We start from the raw sequence: 25,648 nt of genomic DNA on the forward strand, positions 1-25,648 counted from the left end.
AAAAAATACAATTAAGTAATTTCAGAGTGATCGCTTCATTTCAAGATGACTCAAATACTCTATATGATCCTAGATGAACCCGTATTCCAAGGTGATCCTATTCTTTAAAGTACTAGTAATCCCTGTATTCCAAGCTGACTCCTATATGGTCCTAGGTGAGCCCGTATTCTAAGGTGATCCTATTATTTAAAGTACTAGTAATCCCTGTATTCCAAGCGGACTCCTATATGGTCCTAGGTGAGCCCGTATTCTAAGGTGATCCTATTATTTAAAGTACTAGTAATCCCTGTATTCCAAGCGGACTCCTATATGGTCCTAGGTGAGCCCGTATTCTAAGGTGATCCTATTATTTAAAGTACTAGTAACCCCTGTATTCCAAGCTGACTCCTATATGGTCCTAGGTGAGCCCGTATTCTAAGGTGATCCTATTATTTAAAGTACTAGTAATCCCTGTATTCCAAGCTGACTCCTATATGGTCCCAGGTGAACCCATATTCCAAGGTGATCCTATTATTTAAAGTACTAGTAACCCCTGTATTCCAAGCGGACTCCTATATGGTCCCAGGTAAACCCATATTCTAAGGTGATCCTATTATTTAAAGTACTAGTAATCCCTATATTCCAAGCTGACTCCTATATGGTCCTAGGTGAACCCGTATTCTAAGGGGATCCTATTATTTAAAGTACTAGTAATCCCTATATTCCAAGCGGACTTCTATATGGTACTAAGGTGAACCCATATTCCAATGTGATCCTATTATTTGAGGTACTAGTAATCCCTGTATTCCAAGCTGACTCCTATATGGTCCTAGGTAAACCCCTACTGGAGGCAATCCCAAAATTCGAAGGTGAATCCCATATTTTTAGTTTTCATATCTCAAAGGCGACTGCCAGGCTCCAAAGCGACCCAATATTTGAAGGCGAACTCAATATTTTAAGTTTACTCTCATATTTCAAGTTGACCCCGTATTTCAAAAACGACTGCCATATTCTTAACCGTATTTCAAGGTAACATGGTATATTCCACATTTAACCCCATATTCTAAGATGAACCCATATTTTAAGTGGGTTCCCACATTCCTAGTCAACCCATATTTTATGTTGACTTCTATATTCTAAGATGAACCCATATTTTAAGTGGGTTCCCACATTCCTAGTCAACCCATATTTTATGTTGACTTCTATATTCTAAGATGAACCCATATTTTAAGTGGGTTCCCACATTCCTAGTCAACCCATATTTTATGTTGACTTCTATATTCCAAGATGAACCCATATTGGAAGGTGTTTTAAGTATATTCCCATATTTCAATGTGAAGCCATACATTAAGCAGACTCCCATACTAGTATTCAAAGGTGAACCCATATTTTAAGTAGACTCCCATATTCAAAGTAAACCCATATTTTGAGTTGACTCCCATATTCCAAGTAAACCCATATTTTGAGTTGACTCCCATATTCAAAGTAAACCCATATTTTGAGTTGACTCCCATATTCAAAGTGAACCTATATTTTGAGTTGACTCCCATATATTACAAGGCGACCACATATTTAAAGTCACGGTCGTGCAAACTGTCATCCTGTCATGAAACCAATGTAATACCGTTCAAGCATGACAGTTTGTTCTCATTATGAAGTCACTTCCACATCGTATTGTGTCATTGTCCGATCTCCTGCATTCGATATCGGATGCAGTATAAATATCTACGTCATAGCATGATATTGTGTGATTGTTATTAGTGACATCACAATTTGTACTGACGTAATTCTTACAAGCGATGTCTTTATTTAATCCCCCATATACGTCATAATATTGAAACAATGTACGTTGACAACCTCGTAGTTCTAGTATGCATACACCGATAGATTTTCTTGCTTCTGAAAGATACAACATGTATGTATAGAGGTAATGACTCAAACATGGAGATATTATGACTCAAACATGGAGATGCTATGACTCAAACATGGAGATATTATGACTCAAATATGGAGATATTATGACTCAAACATGGAGATATTATGACTCAAACATGGAGATATTATGACTCAAACATGGAGATATTATGACTCAAATATGAAGATATTATGACTCAAACATGGAGATATTATGACTCAAACATGGAGATATTATGACTCAAATATGGAGATATTATGACTCAAACATGGAGATATTATGACTCAAATATGGAGATATTATGACTCAAACATGGAGATATTATGACTCAAACATGGAGATGTTATGACTCAAACATGGAGATATTATGACTCAAACATAGAGATGCTATGACTCAAACATGGAGATATTATGACTCAAACATGGAAATATTATGACTCAAACATGGAGATATTATGACTCAAACTAGGAGATATTATGACGCCAACATGGAGATATTATGATTCAAACATGGAGATATTATGACTCAAACATAGAGATATTATGGCTCAAACATGGAGATATTATGACTCAAACATGGAGATATTATGACTCAAACATGGAGATATTATGACTCAAATATGGAGATGCTATGACTCAAACATAGAGATATTATGACTCAAACATGGAGATGCTATGACTCAAACATGGAGATATTATGACTCAAACATGAAGTTATTATGACTCAAACTAGGAGATAATATGGCTCAAACATGGAGATATTACGACTCAAACTAGGAGATATTATGACTCAAGCATGAAGATATTATGACTCGAGCATGGAGATATTATGACTCAAACATCGTGACATCGTGATTCAAGATTGAAGATATCATGACTCATGTATTTATGATATAGAGAATCAATACTGGAGATATTAAGACTAAAGAAGAATGATAAGACTCAAGAATGGAGATTTCGTGACTTAGGATTGGAGATATCGTAATACCAAATTGAAGATATTGAAATTTGAAAATATTGTGACATAAGATGAGAAATATCGTAACTCAAGATTTGAGATATGATGACTCAAGAATGGAGATATCGCGATTCAACATTAGAGATATCGTGGTTCGAGATTTAACGTCGTCGGCAGGGAACGCACCCTACTCGCATCAGTTTAAAATGTCTAAATGTGCAATAAGTCAAGCGAGTTGTCCAATCTACAGATGGTTTGTTGGCTCTGGCCATTCAAATAAACTACATGGTGGCGTAGAGTTGTGTTAAAGGGGAACCTGCCAAACCCAGGGATTGCACCAAGGAATCATGGGACACTATTGTTTATCTTGTTTACAGTGTTAATCTATCTTTTGTTATCCATTGTAATTTTTATCCAGAAAGCAAATTTGTTGTGGATTGGGCTTAAATGGAGATTCCCCCTTACCCACAATCCAATTTTAGTCTGAGTAACGCCTGTCTTAATGTTACCTTGTAACTCTGTATTCAATGCCAATCCAACGGTTAATCCAACAACTAATCCGCCCACCAGTAATCCAAAAATAAACATCCAAAATGATATACACTGCCATTTCTCTGCCAGTATTCGCAAAGCTTCTTTTTCATTGTTCACTGAGATTTTGTGATTATTGTCACCGCTCGGAGTCGTTGACATGCTCTGAAAGACAATGGTAGGCACATAGGGTTACCTGTCTAGTCTAGAAGAAACGTGCTTACGAAATAATCTGGATATTTCATATAGACAAACTTCTGCGAGGTCCACCCTATAATCATGGAGGTAGAAAATATCTCTTTTCTACCCCCATGCTATAATCGAGTTTGTCAGTCTCTCTGTCACAGAGGATAATAAAAGTAGCGCTGAAAAAACAGACCCACTATTATAGAGGGGCTGTGGCTGGAGGTTGCGTTTGTAATAATAATTATCTTTATTGCGTTCGTATCCCTATTAGGATTTTGACTAAAATGCAATACAGATGTAAATACAGACAAACAAACAATTAAAGTGAGAATAAAAATACGTACAGGAAAATAGAAAAAAACAACTGAGAAGCAAATAAAAGTAGAAAAAAAATAAATTAGATTATTTTCCATATTTGTGTTGGTGAATGTTTGGAATACTAATGCATGTACATGACCTTATCTTGAGAAAGCTGACTATAATGTTCTCAGTTGTACAGTCTCGGTGCCAGAGGATGGCCCGTAATAGCTTGCTGGCCCCGAAGTTGTTGGTCTCTTTGTCATTAGGCTACTGATGTCGCCAATCTTAGTATTATTATTATGGCGATACATTATGGAATAGCAATGTTTTACTATAAATAATGTAAACTCGTTATGTCCATTTTGGTAATTGTGAAATATTATATAGGACGACAACTGCAAAGCGGGGCATTATAGACCATAATGATCGATGTCGTCATTGTGATAGGTATTTATAGTAATCTGTATAAAAGTGGAACACATTAATTTACCTTCAGTTCATAGATGTCTCCCTCTCTTATTATCTCAGTTGAGTCTTCCTCCGATTCAATGTCTGACCTGTCTTCTGATCTGTCTGCTCCTTTCTCGTGTTCATCTTCGCTCACTATAACGGCTTCTTTGGACTTATCTAATTGCAAACCCATCGGCTCAACTAGTTGATGCACGTCTGAGTCAACCCCTGATGCCTCAATCTCTGCAGGTTTAAGTATGTCCCCCTCTCCCTGAGTCGGTTCGCTTTCTGCTTGTTCCCGACTACTAGATTCCTGCACAGCCCCTCCTCCCATCATTTCCGCCTGTCCACTTGCAGCCTCGACATCGGTCACTTCTTCCACCGTCGCTTGCTGTGATGTTTCGCCTTTAAGGATTGTCAGTTGCGTTTGTTTAGGTGGTCTGTATCTCCGCCGTTTCGGCGTTCTTTCTAGAGATTTTGTCAGTCGCGCGTTACTCGATGAGATGGGCATTATTGTCCACAACCTACAATGGCTTGTTGGTGCAATGTGGACTGATACCGGAAAGGCGTTTGAACTGGCGTCGTGAAATCCAATGGTAAAACTATGAGGCTATGTAACTATAGAGCAAAACTGGCACAGGACAGTGACACGCCTTACCTACCTACCACCCACACCTTTATTGAGCCCGCGCTTATGAATATACATCTCATAACGGTACCATATGGTACGCTATATTAATTACTATAATGTCACAAAGTTGACTAACACGCTCTTTATTTCATACATTTTTGTTCAAAATGTTTACAGCACGTAAAAAAAAAATGTGTGAATATACCAATGATAAATACCTGGGCCATACGACTGTTCTACAGTTGAACACAAATTATTATTGGATTTCAAATTCGTGCGTCTTTGTCGCCATAGTGTTCTTTTTTTTCACCGGTCGAAAGTAAGGTTATTTCGGCACCCGTTATCTTATGATATTTTGGTAAAAATTTTGCTGCGCGGTGCATAATTTGAGAAAAAATATTCAACAATTCATTTTGAGTAGTTTCCTCAATAGAACACAGGGATAAAGCATTATTCTTTGCGCCCCATGAAATGACAGGAACGTGCGAGGGTCATGATCAGATAGACGGTGAGCAAATTTTTGCTCATTAAATTAGATAAGGATAAGGAATCCTCGTCGTAACCGCTACGTGGAGTGATCTTTTGACATACAGATCTATCTACAATTTTGTGTTCATACTTTTTTTTTCAATATTGCGGTACACAGTGAAGAGCATAAAACTGTACCTTAATTAATGATTGGTTCAAGCAGGGAGCTGTAATGAGCTCCCTGGTTCAAGAGCCTACGCCCATAATACGCACACATGCTTTCACGTGAGATAGCAACTGCGACCACCAAATTATTCAAAATGGCCACCAACTTATTCACTTGCTGATTGGATAATTTTAAACTCATTAATATTAATTATATCTAATGGTAATGTCACAGTATGATTTCAGGATTGGTAGATTTGAATGTTAACCCCCACTTTGATTTATAAAAATAATTACCGGTATGCCAACTTTATGCCCATCACTGTCGGTTTTTCATACTTCACTTATTTGTAACTAAGACTTATAGCAGCTGACTCTTCTACCCACCAGACATTTATTTTAAGGTGAGGGCCCTTAGCTGGTCCACGGGAAAATAATACTCACAGTTTACCTGATCAGAGGAGCAAAATTATACAACTTTCTAACAAACAAAACATAACAAACCATGCATGACACAGTCCCCGTTTATAAAAGTTATCAAATCTACGGTAATTTATATAGTTTTGTTTACACCGGTAGTAATATAGTACAAATACTATTGTATCATAATGAGAAATATTACCCTGGAACAGCATTAATAAAAAACAAAATGGCCACCGGTCGGCCATTTTGAATTGGATCGTCAAACCAAGCATCTGTTTATCTATGACATGATGTATAATGAATATATAAAATCAGTCAAAGCAAGTCAGAGATATGGCACTAGAACCGTGTTCATTAAAACACAAAGGCCGCTAGTCAGCAATTTTGAATCTTATCCGGAAAACAAAATGACGTGCATCAAGGTTTCCTAATGTCCAAGTATATACCAAGTTTGAACAAAATCCATCTGTAAACAGCCGAGAAATGTTCGACTTTGAAAATTTTGCAGTACAGAAATGGCTGCCATTCGGCCATCTTGAATCAGATCGTGAAATAAATTGATGTTCATATGTATAATATTATGTATGATGTTTGAATGTAATTGGTCCAGGCATGTTGTCTAAGACAGTTCTGAATGCACACAGATGCACAGAGGTCAATCCACAAGTCCCAGTTTTCGAACTGCACCCAAATGATGGATAATTTGCGATATTGTTTCGTATCGAGTAGTTTCACGGTATATATATATAACCTGATATATACAATTGGACGTATTCTTTCAACATTCACTTGCCACATAGTTGCTAAATTAGCAGCCGTGATTGGAGACAACCACATTTTCAATGTGCTGTGGACTTTACTATGTAGTAAAAGGACTGAACTCTCGCTGGACAATGCACGTCCAAAAACAATGGTTGCATAGATGAATGGAACCAAATTTGTTGTAAAATAGCGGACTCTCTATGACACATGATTGTTACTAAAAGAAACCAGTTGGTAAATGATACCTACAGGTTCAACTCCCATGCATTTCATTTCATTCCTAAAGACCATCAATCTACTTGTAAAACAGACAACCAGTGTTCTAAAACAAGCGAAGATTAGTCGTTTGCTTTCATGACGTTTACACACGAATAAGCATATTACAGTTCTCAAAAAACGGGCCTTATTTTTAGTCAGCATATTTTGCAAGAGTATGTTATGAGTGTTGCAGTAACAGATACTCAGGCAGGTGAGAATAAGGTGGAACCCTAAAAAACTAAACATTCAACAGTTCTAATAATATATTATTCTTCACTTTTAATTTGAAACATCATACAAGATAACTTTGTATAATAATGCAAATTAATTAATTATTAATGCACATATCTTTATTGAAAACAATTTATATCTTGTATTATTATACATCTGTCACCGTAACGCCATAGGATACAGGGTGTTGTAATTTTGCAGTATTTTATTTTTCTTCTACTATATAAGGGAATGTGTATTCCAAATATGGAACGATTACGCGCGTAAGCGTCCTCTAATATAAAAAAACCAACATGGCTGCCATAGGGGTTTGACTTGACTCCATACAAAGAAGTTTGCTGATTCTGTTCTAAACTTTTTAGATTTTGGCATTCCCATGATGTATCTCTGGAAGGGAGAGATGTATAATAATAAGGTTATTACGAGATACCTCAAAGTATGCACCCAGACAGTACGCTGTCGCATCGACCTCCGCTGCACACCGGTCGATACTGCCGCTGTACTGTTTTCTTGCATACTTTGAGGTATCTTCGTAATAACCTTATAGTATCAGATGATTACAGATATTAATGGCTGCAACAACCGATCAATATGGCGTTGTAGATTATTGCTACAATGAGCTATGGTGAGCAATGGTACCACTGAAGAAGGGAAATTTCCTCTAACAATGTTATTATTTCATTTCTACAGAATACGATTTATCCATTATAATCCAATTACGGTAGTAATTGACATTGACATAATCATCTTGTACCATATTTAAATACATTATTGTACATCGGACACCGAAAACAATAGAATTTACTCGTCCATAAAATGCCATATGGACGTGTTCAAAAGTGTTATGGACGTGTTCGAATGTATGCCTTATTTTGAAAATGTAATTCACGTGACATTTGAAGCGTTTCTTTTGTTTACTTCAGACGCAAAAGTGCTATGAGCGCATGATGAAAACTGAATTGTGTCACTCAGCGTGAAACATTTGTTGTTGCAATTTTGGGATGTTATTATAAGCAGGGAAAAGATGTATGAGGATACCGCAAAGTATGCACTCAGGTAGGCAGTGCGACTATCAACATGATTACTGTACTGCCCTTGTGCATACTTCATGTATTCTAGTGTGGTGTTCTTGTAATAACTTCATATTATTATGTGTACTTAGAATACATTTAAAACATCAATGTGCAAAAATTGTGAAATATTTAATATGCACAGATTTCTATAAATCAAAGCTTGCACTTGTCCCATTGTCTGTAAATATTAGTTGATTTTGTTTAATTAATTTTGTTTGTTCTCATGATACCACTATACAAAATGTACAATTTTTATGGCCCTCCCTAAATGACATAGCATTTTTGAAAAAACAAAGTTAAAAATTAAAAATTAAATTACTAGCACAGAAAGATATATCACAGTATCAAAGCAATTGGGTGTGTAGTTTTCGAAAAGAAGAAAAAGAATAACAATTTCCACTAAACTTGACAAAGAAAATGTCATAAAATGTCATAAAATAAAATAAAATAAAATCAGAAAATAATTCAAATAATTCAACTCAAAACCTAAATGTATATTATCATAGCAGTTTTCAAGAATAACTTGAAAATATTTGCAAAAAACAAATTATAGCAATCATCACAAAATAAAAAGGATCATGTAATGTAACTACTTCAAATATCAAAGCTATCAGGCTGGTGGTTAAATATTGTTGACAAACAGATTAAATGGAAGGAATATCGCCAACATACGAGTAACAATTATTTATTGCTGCGTTAAAATTGCATTCACAAATGTGCGAAAATAAAATTTCTAAAAATATGAAATATTAAAAGTAGATATTCCGCACATTTTATTTTGAGAGTCCTAGAGGATCTTATCCTGTAGACAAGCCTACCTACAATGTAACTAACCTTCAATGACAAACAAAACCCCCTAACTTAGTGTCTATTCTTAATTTCACACTACATATCTCATTATTGTATATATTGGCCAGGGGACGGTACCTCTTAAATTTGCAAAAGGGAAAGTTATTTTAAAATTTGAGGGAGCTAAAATATTTCATCAGACAGAAATCCTTTGAAATTGTTTTGAATTATATCAGAAAATATTTCGTGTTTTCTCATTAGGTTAAAAATGCATTATGCTAGTATCACCCTGCGTTGATGGTTAGTCACTTTTGGTTCCCTTTGCTTTCAAAGTTTCACAGTGTTCACCAAAGAACTGTTCAATATGAAAATAGACAAGAAAGGCAAGAAAATGTAAACAGCAGAAGACTGAGATGATAACAGGCCAGAGATCGGGATATTTAGGAGGCGGTGCTTTGAATACAGACAGCCAAGACAGGATTCCAATTTCTATCAAACAAACATAAAACTGAAAATAAAAAAAAGAAAAGTAAGTAGTTGATTACAGGTACTGATATATTTAATAGCAGCGAGTATGTTGTGATGCACATGGTTGTGTCTTGGTTACGAGACCTACGCATATGTGTTCAGAAATGTACAAACAAAAAAAGGCTTCACGTTGACGATATATATGGGGACTACTGTGTGATATATTTGATGGTCAGAGTTTGTTTGCACATTGGAAGTCATCACTAGCTACAAATAACTGCAATGTAAACGTGTATTCAGACAGTTTGAAATAAAAAACAACAACTTGGGGTGGGGGCATTTTAAGTCACAAAGCTCAATTGTAATATTGTCCCCTGTTCAATCAATTTATGGATCATAAATCCAGCGAATATACCTATTTTTTCTATATTTTACATTCAACTTGACAAAAATCAGTGAAAATAAATTCCATACAAAACACTTAAAAAGTCTTTTCAACGAAAATTAATTCCAGCTAAAATAAAGTATTTTACAGTATATCATATACTTACCCATGCTTGTATAAAACCAGCTGATGAGAAAGTCATAACACTCTTTAAGATTTCGGTTGGTGGATTTTCAAAGACGGCGAGTTTCCATGTATTGGTATCCATTACATAACATGTAGTTATTAGAAATAGTAGCATGGTGACGGTATAAGGTAAGACTAAACCATCTTTAATTAATAAAGGTAGCATACTGAAACAAAAAATTTTTTTTTTTATTTTGTTTGATAACTGAAAACATCTAAATTAAATCCACATGAATATGTAAATTTATAATATAACTCATTGTTTCACTGGAAAATCCATGAATTTAAAACCTGAATACGATCAAAATATCAAAAACAGTGAAATTAACACGCCAGTGAAAAATAATGCTGCTACAGTAATACATACCTAAATGTAGACATTATCAAAAACCATAAACAGAAAAATGGTTTTCTTGGCAACAACAAACAGACAGACCTAAAACAAAACAAAAAATATAAATATATGTATATGCTAGGTTATAAAGTAATGTATAATATCTATGGTACACTGAATTAAAGGGGAGGAGAGGTCTGGCTGTACTATACTATAGCTAGAATGCTGTACGTGTCTTTACTTTCAGGTTAGTTCTTCTGTTGATTTCTCGCAACCAACAACATGATTTTTCATTTGGGATTTTGAGAAACTTAACATGAATCGTTATGGCATTCATACGCACAACACCTCACAATGTTTCAACTTTTAAATTGTCCGTTAGCAAGGTCTTTCATAGTAGCACTTCTATGGGATTGACATACAAGAACGAATGGTTTCAATTATCACTGTTCACTGATGACATCATTGACTGGCCCTCTAGAAGCAAAATGACACCAGGCAAAGGGAACGTTTGTTGTCTACTTCACAGCCCGTTTCATACCCGATAATTAGGGCATTTCACATACAAGTTGTTTTTATCGACAGAATTCATTCATAGATCTCAAATTTCATGTACAGAGTGTCAAAAGCCAGACGTCTGCTCGCCTTTACAGCAAGTCTCAGAAGTATTGGGGCAGCCAATTTGCAAACTCGCTAGCGAATTGGCTAACTGCTTTGGTTTTGACTAAACGGTTGGCTTTCGAATCTCGCTGGCGCTGGCTTGTGATCGCGTCCACTCTTGGGGATTCTATATTGCATTGGGGGACATAGAATGTTTTTACGCAGCCTGATACATGTCTGGATTCCCCTGCATGATTTGAGCCCAAAACTGGTCACAGTCAGCTGGCGTACAAGTGATGATATGATAAATACGATTAATCCACCGATATTTATTATATGAAGGTAACCATTTTAAACACTGCTTGAAACTAAATAGATAAGTTGAGACCAGTTTCCTACAAATCAGGGAGAAAATAACAAACCTTCACACTCAAACGATTCGTTGGGGTAACATTAAGCCAACCGCTGGAAAAACCGACCTTATTCGTCGTTTTTTTGTGGACAGGAAGAGCATAGAACACTTTCCCTAGTATATTTGAAAGCGAAATCACTCTCCAACTGTAAGACTGTCGCTGAATAGCTCCTAAAATATGAGGATCATCCCCTACTGTTACATAGATTCGCCTTAAGTGGGAGTGACCACAAGACGACGCCAGCAAGATTCGAAAGCCAACCGTTTAGTCAAAACCAAAGCAGTTAGCCAATTCGCTAGCGAGTTTGCAAATTGGCTGCCCCAATACTTCTGAGACTTGCTGTAAGTCAACCACATTCACAGTCTCTTTTATATATCATGTTTTATTTTGCCTTCAGGAATGCAAAAAAAAAATCAAGCAGTAAATATTAATCAGTTCAAGGTTGTTTTGACACTTGATAACAGATGAATACTTACAAGGCAGGTAACAGGATACTTTTCTCATGTACTTGATAGGAAAACAAGAAAAATATCAAAGAAGAATTTACCTGAAAAAAGAAAACACAGAAAACAAGTTATTGTAATTTGTCAATTTTCCATGCTTTACATTTAAATTAATTTACTGGTAACACAACAGCTTTTTTTCAGACTGTTCTAGACCACAAGGCTATAATGTGCAACAAAAGCATCTTTATGTAGTATTTGAATTAAATGTTTAAAATTAATATTTGTATGTGATGGTCTGTGATGTTTGCTGTGATTAACATACAGACACACAAAGTTAATCTATATTTGATATTGCAAAGTGCGCTTGAGTAGTATTTTTTGTCTGCTAAAATGGCACTCAAATCAAAAGCTTCTTAATGATATACCATAGAATACTTTATTTTCGCTTGGAATTTATTTTCGCTATTTTCGCTGAAGGGATGATTCCGTGAAAATAAAATCCAGCGAATATACTTGTTTTTCTATATTTCACATTAAAGTGCCCGTGCAATGCCCACCCTCACGTTTCCCATTTTAGATCTGTGTCCCACTGAAATGGGCAGTTATTGATTTTTTTGCTGAAAATGATTACTCGTATTCAAGTAAATTTGGGATATTTCTTGTGTTGTAGCCACGCCCACCTATCCTGAAACGATCGACTGTTTCTGGATTTCCGACTCTCGCCGAAAGTGCGCCACCAAATGCCAAAATGTGAGAGGAAGTCATACCCCTGAGCCGTAATAACACTGGTCATTCAGTATACTTTTAAACGATATACATTTTTCAGTCGGCATTTTTTTTCTTTCTTTTTTTGTCTATTTTCTTTTTTTTTTTTGAGAGAGAATTTTTAGATGTTGTGTTGTGGGCATTTACAGTGAAACGTATAGTCATAGTGTAAGTATTCACACGTTTCTAATCCATCCGAAGGTGCGACATCAGTGGACGAAAGCCACTTAACCTCAGATTCATTTTTTGGAAAAACTGTCCTCGTCCATGAAAAAAACAACTAGGTTTAAAGAGAAACGCCGACAACATAAACCTGGCGCAACACTTTTGAAAGAAATAGTTTCCGGACCATGATCACCGAGGCAGATTTCAGAAAGGAGAGAGACGTCCGGCAAGTGTTTCAAATGAGTTGACTTTTTTGCGATCCTGATTATCGTTTTATAGAGACCATTTAGTCCCTGTTAAGTAAAAGGTAGCAATAATTTTGACAGTGACACGTAAACGAAGCGTCGGACAAACAGGAAATTACACAGCCCTTACACACTGCTAATTGTTTTCATTTTCAAAGGCTAAAAGTTTCTGAATTGTTTGGTGGTTTGTGTTGAATGTCGAATTCACACCTTTGTTCTCGTTTTACCTCCATGCTTGCAGCTTGATCTGCGTAATAATTTTTGAGATAAGAATCGATCTCGATTATTTTTGTTATGCAATTAAACGCCGCTTTTAACGCACTTGCCCTCGTCGTGACCCGACGCGTTCACCTATTTCAACAAAATTTCAATTTATTTCCACGCGGCTGTCATTTATTTAGTAACTGTGATTTGTCGTTTTTTAAATTATTTTACAGTGATCACTATGGTCTAATGTTTAGAATGTCAAAATATGTTCTCTTTTATTTTAATTTTGAAAGTTTTACTCAGACGATCGATGAAATAAAACAGTGTAGTGACGTGCCAAGTAACCTGCTAAATAACGAGATAATTCTGACGACAAATTCTATTTTGTCCAGCGACAGTGTACAAACGTGCGCCGCTGACGATCACGGTGACCAGCTATACCAGAATGAACATATTTCGCATCTAACTCAACCCCATGCAACAAAAATTGATACTATGTGTTCATTATGATCCATTCCTCCTCGACGAACAAGTACACAAGTGAAAATTTAGTCAAAGACGAGAAAACTGCAGAAGAATTTGCCTTATTTACACGTATCGGCAATGCAAGCTGCCATGCGACTTCCCCTTCTGACGTCACAAGGGGAATTTCTGTATGCAAATAAGAAGCTAATGAGGAGCCTCGTTTTAAAATACACAAAAATAAAGTTGCCGTAAATTGAGTTTAAAACACATTTTTTCACTTAAAAAAATAATTCATGCTTAGAAACATAAAAAATAATAATATTTATGTATCCATGGATAATTTTAGGCGTGAAAATAGCCGCCATTTCACAGGCACTTTAAACTCATGAAAAATCAGTGAAAATAAATTCCAAGCAAAACGCCCAAGAAGCCTTTTCAGCGAAAATTAATTCCAGCGAAAATAAAGTATTCCACAGTAATCACTTTGTGCAACGAAGCTATAACTGAATACCGTAAGTAAAATACTTCAAAATTTAATTCAACCCTCAATTCAAATCTCACTTCTGTTTGTACTTACCAGAGCTGCTTTGAAATTCTCTGTTGATGGTTTGAATAATAAATGTATGCACGACGGGAAATGGAATATCATTGTGAAATAAAAAGTCATGAAAACCCAAGACTGTTGAGTGAATATATTCTTTAGTTTAACCACAACTGACAGAGAACACCAAAAATTAGCCACTTTGTCCTGGAAGCAAACAGATAAGATCTATTACATACAAACAAAAGACACTTCGCGTGGGCGTCTTTCGCGATCAGTAATATTTACGAAAATTGTTGTTCTTTGTTCACTATTTTATAAACTATCGTCATTTCAACCGATTTCGGCTGGGAAACTACTTATTTTTAACTTGCGCACCAATTACGGTGCGCTCCCGGACTTTGTCTATGGAGGTACGCAGGGCTGTGGTGGGGACATCTATCAACCGAACGCGTCCCCGTACACACAGCACTGTACGCAGGGCTAGTTTTTGAGCGGAGTGGAGCGGATCGCCAACCAGCCTACCGGCTTGTTTTATAAACTGGCTTGGCAGTTCCCACCAACAATTAGACAATGTCACAGCATTTTGGCTATTTTTCCAGCAAATCCAAAATCACTCTTGATAATTTTGTTTACTTTACATTTTGTACTATGATTACATTTGAAGTTTTGATAATTTTAAAGGATGTACATATTTTAATGCATACATGTAGACTCACAAAAATACCCCAAAATAAGAGAAATTAGTATATAGCCTTGACAAAAAAGCATAATTTTTCCTTGTTTTAATAATGCATTTTTTTCTATCTGTGTAACTTTATATGGAAATCCTGATGAGATTTAAAATTCAGGTCACAACTGATAGTTCTGCAATATTAGGGCTTATCAACTTGTCCACGGAGGTTCAATTTGCAAGATTTTTTTTTATAAATATTGTACTCACTGACATTTTTTTTGTATTTACATTTGCCATGAGTTCCACAGTATCTTTTTCTCACTGGCGTGACTACAGTGACTGTGTAGTGTACTCGGCAGTTGTCTTTTTGTTTTGTCGATTGTTGTCAGTTGTTTATTTGTTTTGCGTTCTTGGAATTTTGTACAAAAACCAACAACGGTTAAATAGGTATATTATTTCTATTTTGCAGTATATCGTAGACAGCACATGTATACTTTGTTATCCAGCATAAATGTTGGATTGTTCGGAAGCATGAGATTGCAATGTAAATTTTGTTTTATTAATCTAATACGATGACGCTACAATGTATCTCCAGAGCCTTCAGAGTCCAATGTTGACTATGTCCAGATCAGTTTACTTACTGTCAGTGTCTGACTGGGATATACAAAATGCGACAAAGTAAACGAAAAAATTAGTTGCCCAGCAGTCTGTCAGCCGTCGCTGGCCACAGCGCAAGTGTAGACATATTGCATAGAAATGAACACTAAATACATCTATCCTGGCCAGCAATCGAATCATCAATCTTCATGAGTGATGTAACTGGTATTTCCATCTATTCCCACTATCCTAAAACGCTCAAGTGAATGTTGTCAAATTCGTGAGTGTGCGTATTTTTGTACAGTGTCATAAACATTGCTACAATCAAAGACGCGCTGAACAGAAAGTTAATTCTGGGCTAGTACCATTGTCAATTTTTGGAGAGTAAAGGACTATTTATACACGGGACGCTCCAGTAAGAAATTGTTAAAATTGCCCGATTGGCATATCAAAATCACTAAAAAATAACGAAACAAATTGAAACAAAAGAAACACCTGCATCCTTGAAAATCAAGTCTTATTTGCTCTTGTGTTTCCGAGCGCAAATACATCAATGCCAAAAACGACCGATTTTCGCCAAATCTTCTATGATTTTTTGATAATATCATTAATTCAGTTCAGCAGATATATAGGTTATTTATTAGAGATGCTCAGGGAACCAAAATTGACAATGTAAATCACTCTGGCGACGAAAAATTGGCGATAATAGCCAAGGAGGTGAGGGACTGAATTTCAAAAACATATTTTATATATAGGGTATATAACAGTATTCACTATGCCAACATCTACACAAACATTGCAATCAAACAAAAATAACATGGCATGGCATGGACATCAAAACAAAATGGCTGTCAACTGGCCATGTATGATCAGATTGTCTGTGCATACATTATGAATGGTGATGCTCTCCATGGCAACTGGTAATTAGTTCATTACCATTTTATTTTTTACCTGTCTTAGAACTGTCAAGCTTTTTTTGTAATAAATTTCATCGTAAAATGGATGACAACTGTCAACCCTGTGAACGCCCTCATTTTCACTCACTCGCATAACCTAGAGCGCTTTGTGTTTGTGGCTATGCATGTAACTACTCAAAAGACCCTCAGATATTTACTTACCTCAAAAAGCCCTCTTGAAAATGGAAATAATCGGTGTAAGACTTGGGAAGCCAGGTTGAAATCACCAAGGAATGGTAACCAGCATAATAAAAAGGTTACTATGACAACACATCCAATTTTAATGAGCTTCCATAAACTACCAAATGAGAAGAATTCCAAAACTAAGAATAGTTTCAAAATGCTGTAAACACATGGCATGATAATATTCTGCACTATGAGTCAAAATGGCCACTGGGAAAGAATTAAAAGATTATAGATGAATGACCATTGCATAGGCCTTATGCATGACACCCCATCACCCCACCCCCGCCGCCGTCGCAGGGTAATACATCCTGGTACTTTTGGGGGTACGAATTCGCTACCAAAATTTAAATTATTTTCATTGAAGTTCAAAAACACAAAAACATTCTAAATTATTGTTGTTTCTTGACAAGAATACATGGGTGTTGAAAATGACCAATCCACAAATATTTACATTTGTAGTCTGTTTTTTTCGACAAAAAATGTGAATAAAAATTTCAACTTTTTTGATTGAAAACCTAAAGAAATGTCACATTTTGATGAAATTCAGTGAAAATTACAGAAAATGTAAAATTTACCCCTATTTGAGTGAAATATTAATTTGGCACTCAAAGAGTTGAAGTTAGCCAGGGGAACAAGAGTTACATGTCAAATATCAGTGGAATTAAAATGTAGTGAATAATTAATACAATTACAGTATTTCTTACCCAGCTTTCTTTTCTAACTGAACACATCTTCCAAAAAGAAAACAGAAGAATGGTAAAGCATGATAAAGTTCCATTTGTTTATAGTTTAGCGCTAAAACAAATGCCATAGAACCAAGTAGTTCTCGGCCTGACAGCATTCCTATAATAGCCCATAAAGTCAGGCCTAATGATATACAATTATATCTTTACAAAACATGAATTAAAGATAACAATTTTACATTGAAAAAAAATTTGCATATGGAACCCAGGCTTCATAGGAAGGTGTAACTATGGTAAAACCCTCAAACAAAACAAAATGGCTGCCAGTCAGCCATTTCAAATCAGATCCACATCACAAAATGGTATGCATCAAGTTTCCTTGAATGTTCGATGTATAAACCAAGATTGATCAAATCCATCAATGCACTGCTCAGATCAATGTCTGCCACTTTTAATTATGAAAATGGCCACCAGTCTGCCATATTTGGTTGGAACCAGCCTTGTGGTGTGTTACTGTATACCATGATAACATTTTTGTGCCGGGCAAAAGTTGGAATGTCACCATTTTGTCTCTCCTGACTTTATTCATGTGTAATTTGCAAGTGTTGATGGTGCATTTTGCCACAGAAACCACAATCCATGTTTTGGAACTATGTAACAGAGCTATGTGATCATTATGGCATCATATGGCATCAACATATCGCCTGCAGAAACTCTCCACAGATACCAGAAATAAATGTGACAAAAAAATGTCCATAGGCATGTGGATTATCTAATTTTGATGAATATTTTTGTCATTTTTGGTAAAAAGTGATATTTTCGACTTCTTGTTAAAAACCGCAAGTCTGCTTTGATACTATACATATTGTTCATTTTGAAATGATATCATCAGTTCATTAATTTGAAATGTGCATTGCTAACAGTAATAAACAGGCCCAGTCGAACACAAGCATGTGCAGACCTAAACCAGGATTCCCCCAAAGTGACATTCGTGAATGAATCTTGGTAAATTGTTTTAAGTTTTCTATTGTGTTTGTGGCAGACTCGCCCAAAGTAGGGGGTCAAATATTTTTGATGTTCAACCCCAGATACGATTGAACTTGATTCTACCGATCACAAGCCAGATACAACAACCACTATTGATACAAATAATGCACACACACACAAGTGCCTAAGCTTAAACTTGCTATACAGAGACCACAACTCAGACATGGCCAAAAACTTATCTTGTTAAAAACAGGTTAATATTTAGACAGAAAAAGGATACTGGAAATGTCCATGATCTATTAACATCAGGCCTGGGTACAGCAAAATAACGGCAGAAGATAGTAGTCTATAAGATGGAGTCTTGTCTTTCAATGTAATATAACAATACAACACAACCGCTGGTATGTATATCAGTAAATCTGCTACCAGTACTGAAAATATAAATAATTCAATATGTCACACTAAATGACAAATTGTGACATCATTTTAAGGTCACACATCCTGGTACTTTTGTTGGTATGACATCATCACAAACATACACAATTGGGGCATTTTCATGTATTTTGTTGTTCCCTGGTTGTTCTAACCAGGTATTAAAACAAATAGTCCAGCCTAGAAAATTGTGCATAAATATTAATTTTAAAAAAATACCAGGATGTGTAGACTATTAGAAGTCATGAAAGTGACCTATTTACCCATAGACAGTATACTACTATAGTTCTACTATACTGTCAATGATTTAAAAGTTCAACGTGAAGAATGACGCAATTTCGCAAATAAACAACATCAGGGATTTCGAAAATGGAAAAAACAAAAATCAATCAATGCATTTTTCCATAGTAAAATAGAATGGGACCTTATTTACCATTTCAGATACACAAAATGTCAGCAAAAATTTGCCTGTAGTCACAATTTTTCATGATCACAAAATTTTACTAAAAATAGAAATGATATAATCATAAAACACTGTTTACAGTAAGTGAAACGAATGAAAAGCGAATAACATTCACAGACAATAAAGATCATTTTAATCATAGACCTTAAGGTCTGAGGTCTATGTTTTAATATGCATCACTTTGTTGCAGATTTTCAGTGATTTAAATCGAAACAAAAATCACAAACTTTAAAAAGGACGGCTGCAAGGTGTGATTAATTATACTGTATGTCCAACACTCTGGTGAAGAAGTTCAGTTTGGACAAGTTGTACAGAGTGACTTATGAGTGATACAGTCACTTGATTGCAAGATTTGTACTTACCAGTGGATCGCATGTATAATTTATGCGCATACGTTTCAATGCCCCTTGATTTATGTAATTCCACCCACTCTGGATTGATTCTATCAGCTCTGAAATGGAACACAATGAGTATACAGGTTATTGACCCTCCGAGTATCCAATTCAAACAAACTAGTTCTTAATTGAAGTAATTATAGTTGATCCCAAGTCAGTTTAAATATTTTATTTTGATTTTCAGACCAACTAAAAGTTTGAATGGCGTTTTGACATCTGCAACTGCAATTTGGCGGCGGCCATGTTTGATGATTGGATCCAAAACATCACTATGGGACCATTACTTTAACAATTCAACAATTCAGTGAAAAAACTACATAAACATTTGTTAGATTCCTTGACAATAATTGGGGGACACATAACCACCAATCTTTTAACTCATCAAAAGTTTTGAATTAGTGACAGTACTGGTCTTTAGCCTTTTAATTATATCAGATCATCTAATCTGATTAAAATAAAAAAAAAAAAAATTGTATTTTCCTAATTAAATATGTATTCATTGATTTTTATATATTTTATTAAATTTTAATTTATTACTTAGTTATTTGGTAATCACCATGGCAACAGAGCTAAAACAAGGTGTGCAAATTAATGGGCGAGTCGTATTTATTATAAAATGACAAAATAAAAAAAACTATAGTAAAAAGAAATTAAAATAACAAAATTACAGTTCGGTATTCTGTTGGAAAAAGAAATGGCATACTCACATGTATCCACATAACCAACTGTGGTAAGCAGTGAGTGGTGGGTAGTCTAAACCCCAGTACATCAATTCATTATCACTACTATTCTTATACCTACAAAATAAAAACAATGACATAGCCCCTGTTACATTTATTCACATAACCAACTGTGGTAAGCAGTGAGTGGTGGGTAGTCTAAACCCCAATACATCAAATCATTATCACTACTATTCTTATACCTACAAAATAAAAACAATGACATAGCCCCTGTTACATTTATTCACATAACCAACTGTGGTAAGCAGTGAGTGGTGGGTAGTCTAAACCCCAATACATCAAATCATTATCACTACTATTCTTATACCTACAAAATAAAAACAATGACATAGCCCCTGTTACATGTATCCACATAACCAACTGTGGTAAGCAGTGAGTGGTGGGTAGTCTAAACCCCAGTACATCAAATCATTATCACTACTATTCTTATACCTACAAAATAAAAACAATGACATAGCCCCTGTTACATTTATTCACATAACCAACTGTGGTAAGCAGTGAGTGGTGGGTAGTCTAAACCTCAGTACATCAAATCATTATCACTACTATTTTTATACCTACAAAATAAAAACAATGACATAGCCCCTGTTACATTTATCCACATAACCAACTGTGGTAAGCAGTGAGTGGTGGGTAGTCTAAACCTCAGTACATCAAATCATTATCACTACTATTTTTATACCTACAAAATAAAAACAATGACATAGCCCCTGTTACATTTATCCACATAACCAACTGTGGTAAGCAGTGAGTGGTGGGTAGTCTAAACCTCAGTACATCAAATCATTATCACTACTATTTTTATACCTACAAAATAAAAACAATGACATAGCCCCTGTTACATTTATTCACATAACCAACTGTGGTAAGCAGTGAGTGGTGGGTAGTCTAAACCCCAGTACATCAAATCATTATCACTACTATTCTTATACCTACAAAATAAAAACAATGACATAGCCCCTGTTACATTTATTCACATAACCAACTGTGGTAAGCAGTGAGTGGTGGGTAGTCTAAACCCCAGTACATCAAATCATTATCACTACTATTCTTATACCTACAAAATAAAAACAATGACATAGCCCCTGTTACATTTATCCACATAAACAACTGTGGTAAGCAGTGAGTGGTGGGTAGTCTAAACCTCAGTACATTACCGTATTTATCCGGCTAAGAGCCCATGCCCGGACAAACGCCCACCTCCCACTTTTGATAAAATAAAGGAGTTGAGGTCATATCCTAGCAAATGCCCAGGGGTGTTTTTTCTACACCTGTAATAAAATAAAAAAACAAAAACCTATTTTTGTTCGTTGTATTAACAGTTTACTTCTTTGCAGTTTGTTTTGATTCTGATAACAAAATTTGAAAAATAAATGTCAATTGCGATAAACTAGGAGAGAACCAAAATAACTGTGACGTAAATAGAGCAGCGCATTCACCACTATTTACGTAGTTAGCGTCGTTGACAATGAAACCAATGTTGCAATATTGAAGCAACCAGTACCAGGGAGAGTGGTTTAAAGCACGTTGTTTTGGCTTTATAAAATATTTGCGAATCCATAACTGGGGCCAGCAATTTTGCAATGTCAGACTGCCAACTTTTTAACCATCTTTCACCACAGCTATTGCATTTCATGGAAATTATTCTTCTGTCGTTGGGAAAAAAAATCTTCCTATTTCAAGGCCACCGCGATATCCATATAACTTGCTGAATGGTAACTTTCACCATGATTGATGAACGCCTAGTCTTTTCTAACAAATATGAACTTTCGTAATTTTACTGCGTAAATTATTATTGATCTTGTATGGCCGTTGATCTGGTAATTGTCGAAACCGGAAATAATTCACGCGTATGGGGCGGCGTGTTTGTCAATGGGGATATTCTAATTCAAATGAATCTTCACTGTCGATTTTTATTATTTCTGGTTTTAATTTTTGTCACATTCTAAGCAATCAATTATTTCTTGTTACACTTCTAATGCTGCATATTGTTCATTTAATGTTGTTGCATGTTTTTATTTGCCGTTTTTCTCCCTGTCGCAGTTCGATCTGCGTGTTGCCAATTTTCGCGATTTTTCTTTTTTTGCCGGGGATATCCGGACAAACGCCCACCCCTTCTTTTTGGCGATTTTCCATGTTCAGGACCCTGGGCTTATACCCGGATAAATACGGTAAAATCATTATAAATATTTATATATATCAATAGTGGTTGAAACTATACCTGCCAATCAACATGCACAATGCGCAATGATATTATTTGAAAATTTTACAATAATGAAATTTTCTAAATAATTGACATTGATAAAATAGTGCCAATAAATTATTTAGTGTATTTGGTCTGACTGGTAAAGACAGTTCAACCACTTTCATTCACACCTACGCATGACTTGAAATTCACTGATGCATGGAAGCAATTGCCGCGATGCCACACATGAGTGCCTCAATCCCCTTCAGTACTTTCTTAAAGGGGCACTTCCAGTTAAGCCTAATCACACAAAAAATTTACTTTCTGGATTAAAATTACAATGGATAACAAAAGATAGATTAACTTTGTAAACAACACAAACAATAGTGTCCAATGATTCTTTGGTGCAATCCCTGGGCTTGGAAGGTTCCCCTTTAACAATTTCAGTCAGTTCAAGGCATTTTTAGAAAGTTTGGCCTTGAAATTAGATGCTCTTAGAATACTGAAGTTCAAGCCCTGCTCATGGTTAAACATTTTTTTTTGTCTTTGATGCATATTGGTAAGCAATGAAATGATGTCCTTACCATTGTTTCACTGGTAAATTATGCGTGATTTCCATCCAGTGTCGCTGCGCTTCAAAATCCCCAAACATCGGTGGTGTACCTGCACCTACAATGTAAAAACAATCACGCGTTAATGACATTTCTCAATCCTGTATTAAAGGGTGGTAGTCGTCGCGCCACACATGCACGAGATATATGGGTCTCATATAAACAAAGACGGCAACTTTGACTGTTGCACAGATCAACGAGTACGAACTGACACGTTTCCAAGCTTTAATTAGGTAATTTTCATGTGATTGGAAGGTATCAAAGGAGTCACTGGTGGTATTCAGTGTAAGTGGCGCCCAGGTCAAACCTCATACTTGTGATTTCCATTTGAAGAGTGCATTGAATTGTGGGAAAATCAATGTTTATCAACACAAATGTTGCAAATGCACAACGGGACGACTACCGCTTTTTAAGCAATTGTTTTATTTTACACATGTTGTACATGCAGCATTGGATCCATATGGAACATGACACAACATCACATGACAACTGTGATAATCTAGCAACCACATATGGGACTACTGAATATGAATTATGGGAAATATTTGATGATTCACTGGGATGAAGAGGGGAATCTTTGTGAATCTATTGAACAATATTCAAAAGTGTTAAATTTAATTCAAGCAATATAACAGTCAAATGAAAATCTCTCTTTGCAAATATTCAGATATGCTTGAATAACAATTAAATTTTTATTCATATATTCAACAGTTCATACAAATTAAGTTCATAATTCTTTTCTACAAGACAAATTTTATTATCTATTATGTGTATTATTGTATTTCATTTACTAGTATACATGTGTAGACTGTGTCATTAGTTCATATGGTATGACTAAGTAAAATTATGTTGTTCGTCCCACAGTAATGTTCCAGTCAATGTCATCCCCATCCACAATCCTGACTGGTGGATAAATTTGAAATAATTTTAATAAGAAAAATAATGAGTTTATTGCATCTTTAAAAATAGTTTCCATTGGTTGACAGCAATAACATGTTATTGTTAGTAATAAAGTACAATACATATACAGGTAATACTAAAGTAAAATGTCAGTTATTATTTCTGATTTCAAATATTTTGTACAAGTATTCCCCAACTTATCTTATTATTATTATTATGTCTTCTCTTGAACTCATAATATATATAAATATCTGGTCATCACTTTTTAATTCTTCTGGAGTATTGATATTATTAAATAACTTTTGTCTTTCTCTTTGGTACCTAAGACATTCCATAACGAAATGTTCTTCATTTTCAATTTTGATCTGGGATCCTGTTTCTAAAGGTGTTTTAGGTTGGGAATGTCTACCCTTCTCTATTTCTAATACATGACTGCTTATTCTGAAACGAGTCACTATGACTTTGTTTTAGATTACATAAGTGCAAATGGGAGGTGACTGAAAGAGTGTGACTGATACAGTTTTTTTGTCGCTGTGTTTTGCATTTTTATTTTTCTTGAATGCAATTATTTTTCTCTCTTTTTAAAAAAAAAAGAAGTCTTTCAGCCACCCCCCTGTGATTAATATGGTCAGCCCCTAATTATCACAGAGGCCTGGCGATCTAAGTTGCCCCAAGTCTACTAGTATTCGGAAATCTACCGTATTTGCCTCGTATCGTGCAGGGTGGGGTGGGGTCGGGTCGGGTCGGGTCGGCGATGACATAATTTGACTGCAGCTTAAATGCAAATAATTGTACCGTTAACTAACCGTGGTCAGTACATGTACATGTACATGTAATCATGGAGGGGTGCAAAACACCAACACGACATAAATTAATTACACCACGTGGTTACGTACTTACCAGAATACGAATTGAGCGAAATCATCCACCTGACAACAACGGCGAAAAGCACCGTGAAACTCATCATCAAGAATTGGTTATCCATGTTGAAAGAAACAATGAAATAAACTCCCACGAAAGATGCACCTATTACCTACGACCTCGCATCGGTGTGCCACATACAAAACGTGCGTAGAGGTCACCGCGCATGCCCGATATGATCGAATCAAATACGGTAGATCCCACTGACGTCATCACTCGGGGTTCGCGGTAGTTGTAGTTGCTCATGTGAATTTTCTTTCTGAGTTTAAAATTATCAGTGGTGTTTTCGCACATGGCCAAGGGCAGAAAGTAAAACTTTTCGTACTTGCGCCATCGTACTTTCAATTAGGCTTGCAATGTGAAACAAATTTACACTAAAAGGAAATGACAACGTCTATTTCATTCATTTCGAACATATTGGGTACGTACACATATATACTGTTTCAATATCAGAGAAAACAATATTAAAAATAACCAGCTGCTTTTATTTTTGCTCCCGTATTTGTTAGACTATTAGACTATACTACTAGTATTCTTATTGTGAAAGTGGTCCTTTCACACGTACTTTGAAAATAAA

At 35.6% G+C, this 25,648-nt stretch overlaps 2 protein-coding genes across 2 annotated transcripts; both read right to left on the bottom strand.

The window, feature by feature from the left end:
* Positions 1-1,606: 1,606 nt before the first annotated feature.
* Positions 1,607-4,983, bottom strand: LOC144362802 (uncharacterized). The gene is made up of 3 exons (XM_078013855.2): positions 4,360-4,983; positions 3,362-3,548; positions 1,607-1,878 (listed from the first exon to the last, which is right to left on the bottom strand). Exons 1-3 carry the CDS (start codon positions 4,828-4,830, stop codon positions 1,607-1,609), a joined length of 930 nt encoding a protein of 309 aa, XP_077869981.1. The 5' UTR covers positions 4,831-4,983.
* Positions 4,984-7,285: 2,302 nt separating this feature from the next.
* LOC102806381 (dolichyl pyrophosphate Man9GlcNAc2 alpha-1,3-glucosyltransferase-like) lies at positions 7,286-25,230 on the bottom strand. The gene is made up of 12 exons (XM_085503243.1): positions 25,051-25,230; positions 23,224-23,308; positions 20,797-20,886; positions 19,682-19,770; positions 18,705-18,855; positions 17,459-17,641; positions 16,731-16,866; positions 14,376-14,546; positions 11,982-12,052; positions 10,526-10,594; positions 10,139-10,325; positions 7,286-9,627 (listed from the first exon to the last, which is right to left on the bottom strand). Exons 1-12 carry the CDS (start codon positions 25,133-25,135, stop codon positions 9,421-9,423), a joined length of 1,524 nt encoding a protein of 507 aa, XP_085359369.1. The 5' UTR covers positions 25,136-25,230; the 3' UTR covers positions 7,286-9,420.
* Positions 25,231-25,648: the final 418 nt, after the last annotated feature.

This window comes from Saccoglossus kowalevskii, chromosome 9 (assembly GCF_978046115.1).
Source record: "Saccoglossus kowalevskii chromosome 9, keSacKowa6.1, whole genome shotgun sequence".
Classification (NCBI taxonomy): Eukaryota; Metazoa; Hemichordata; class Enteropneusta; family Harrimaniidae; genus Saccoglossus; species Saccoglossus kowalevskii.

Coding starts and splice junctions, on each gene's coding strand:
- LOC144362802 (XM_078013855.2), bottom strand. CDS start 4,830: ATGCCCATCTCATCGAGTAACGCGCGACTGACAAAATCTCTAGAAAGA. Junction 3,549..4,359: donor GAGACATCTATGAACTGAAG/GTAAATTAATGT, acceptor ATTGTCTTTCAG/AGCATGTCAACGACTCCGAG. Junction 1,879..3,361: donor ATTGAATACAGAGTTACAAG/GTAACATTAAGA, acceptor TGTATCTTTCAG/AAGCAAGAAAATCTATCGGT.
- LOC102806381 (XM_085503243.1), bottom strand. CDS start 25,135: ATGGATAACCAATTCTTGATGATGAGTTTCACGGTGCTTTTCGCCGTT. Junction 23,309..25,050: donor TTCGCTCAATTCGTATTCTG/GTAAGTACGTAA, acceptor TTTACATTGTAG/GTGCAGGTACACCACCGATG. Junction 9,628..10,138: donor CTGGTTTTATACAAGCATGG/GTAAGTATATGA, acceptor TTTTATTTTCAG/TTTTATGTTTGTTTGATAGA.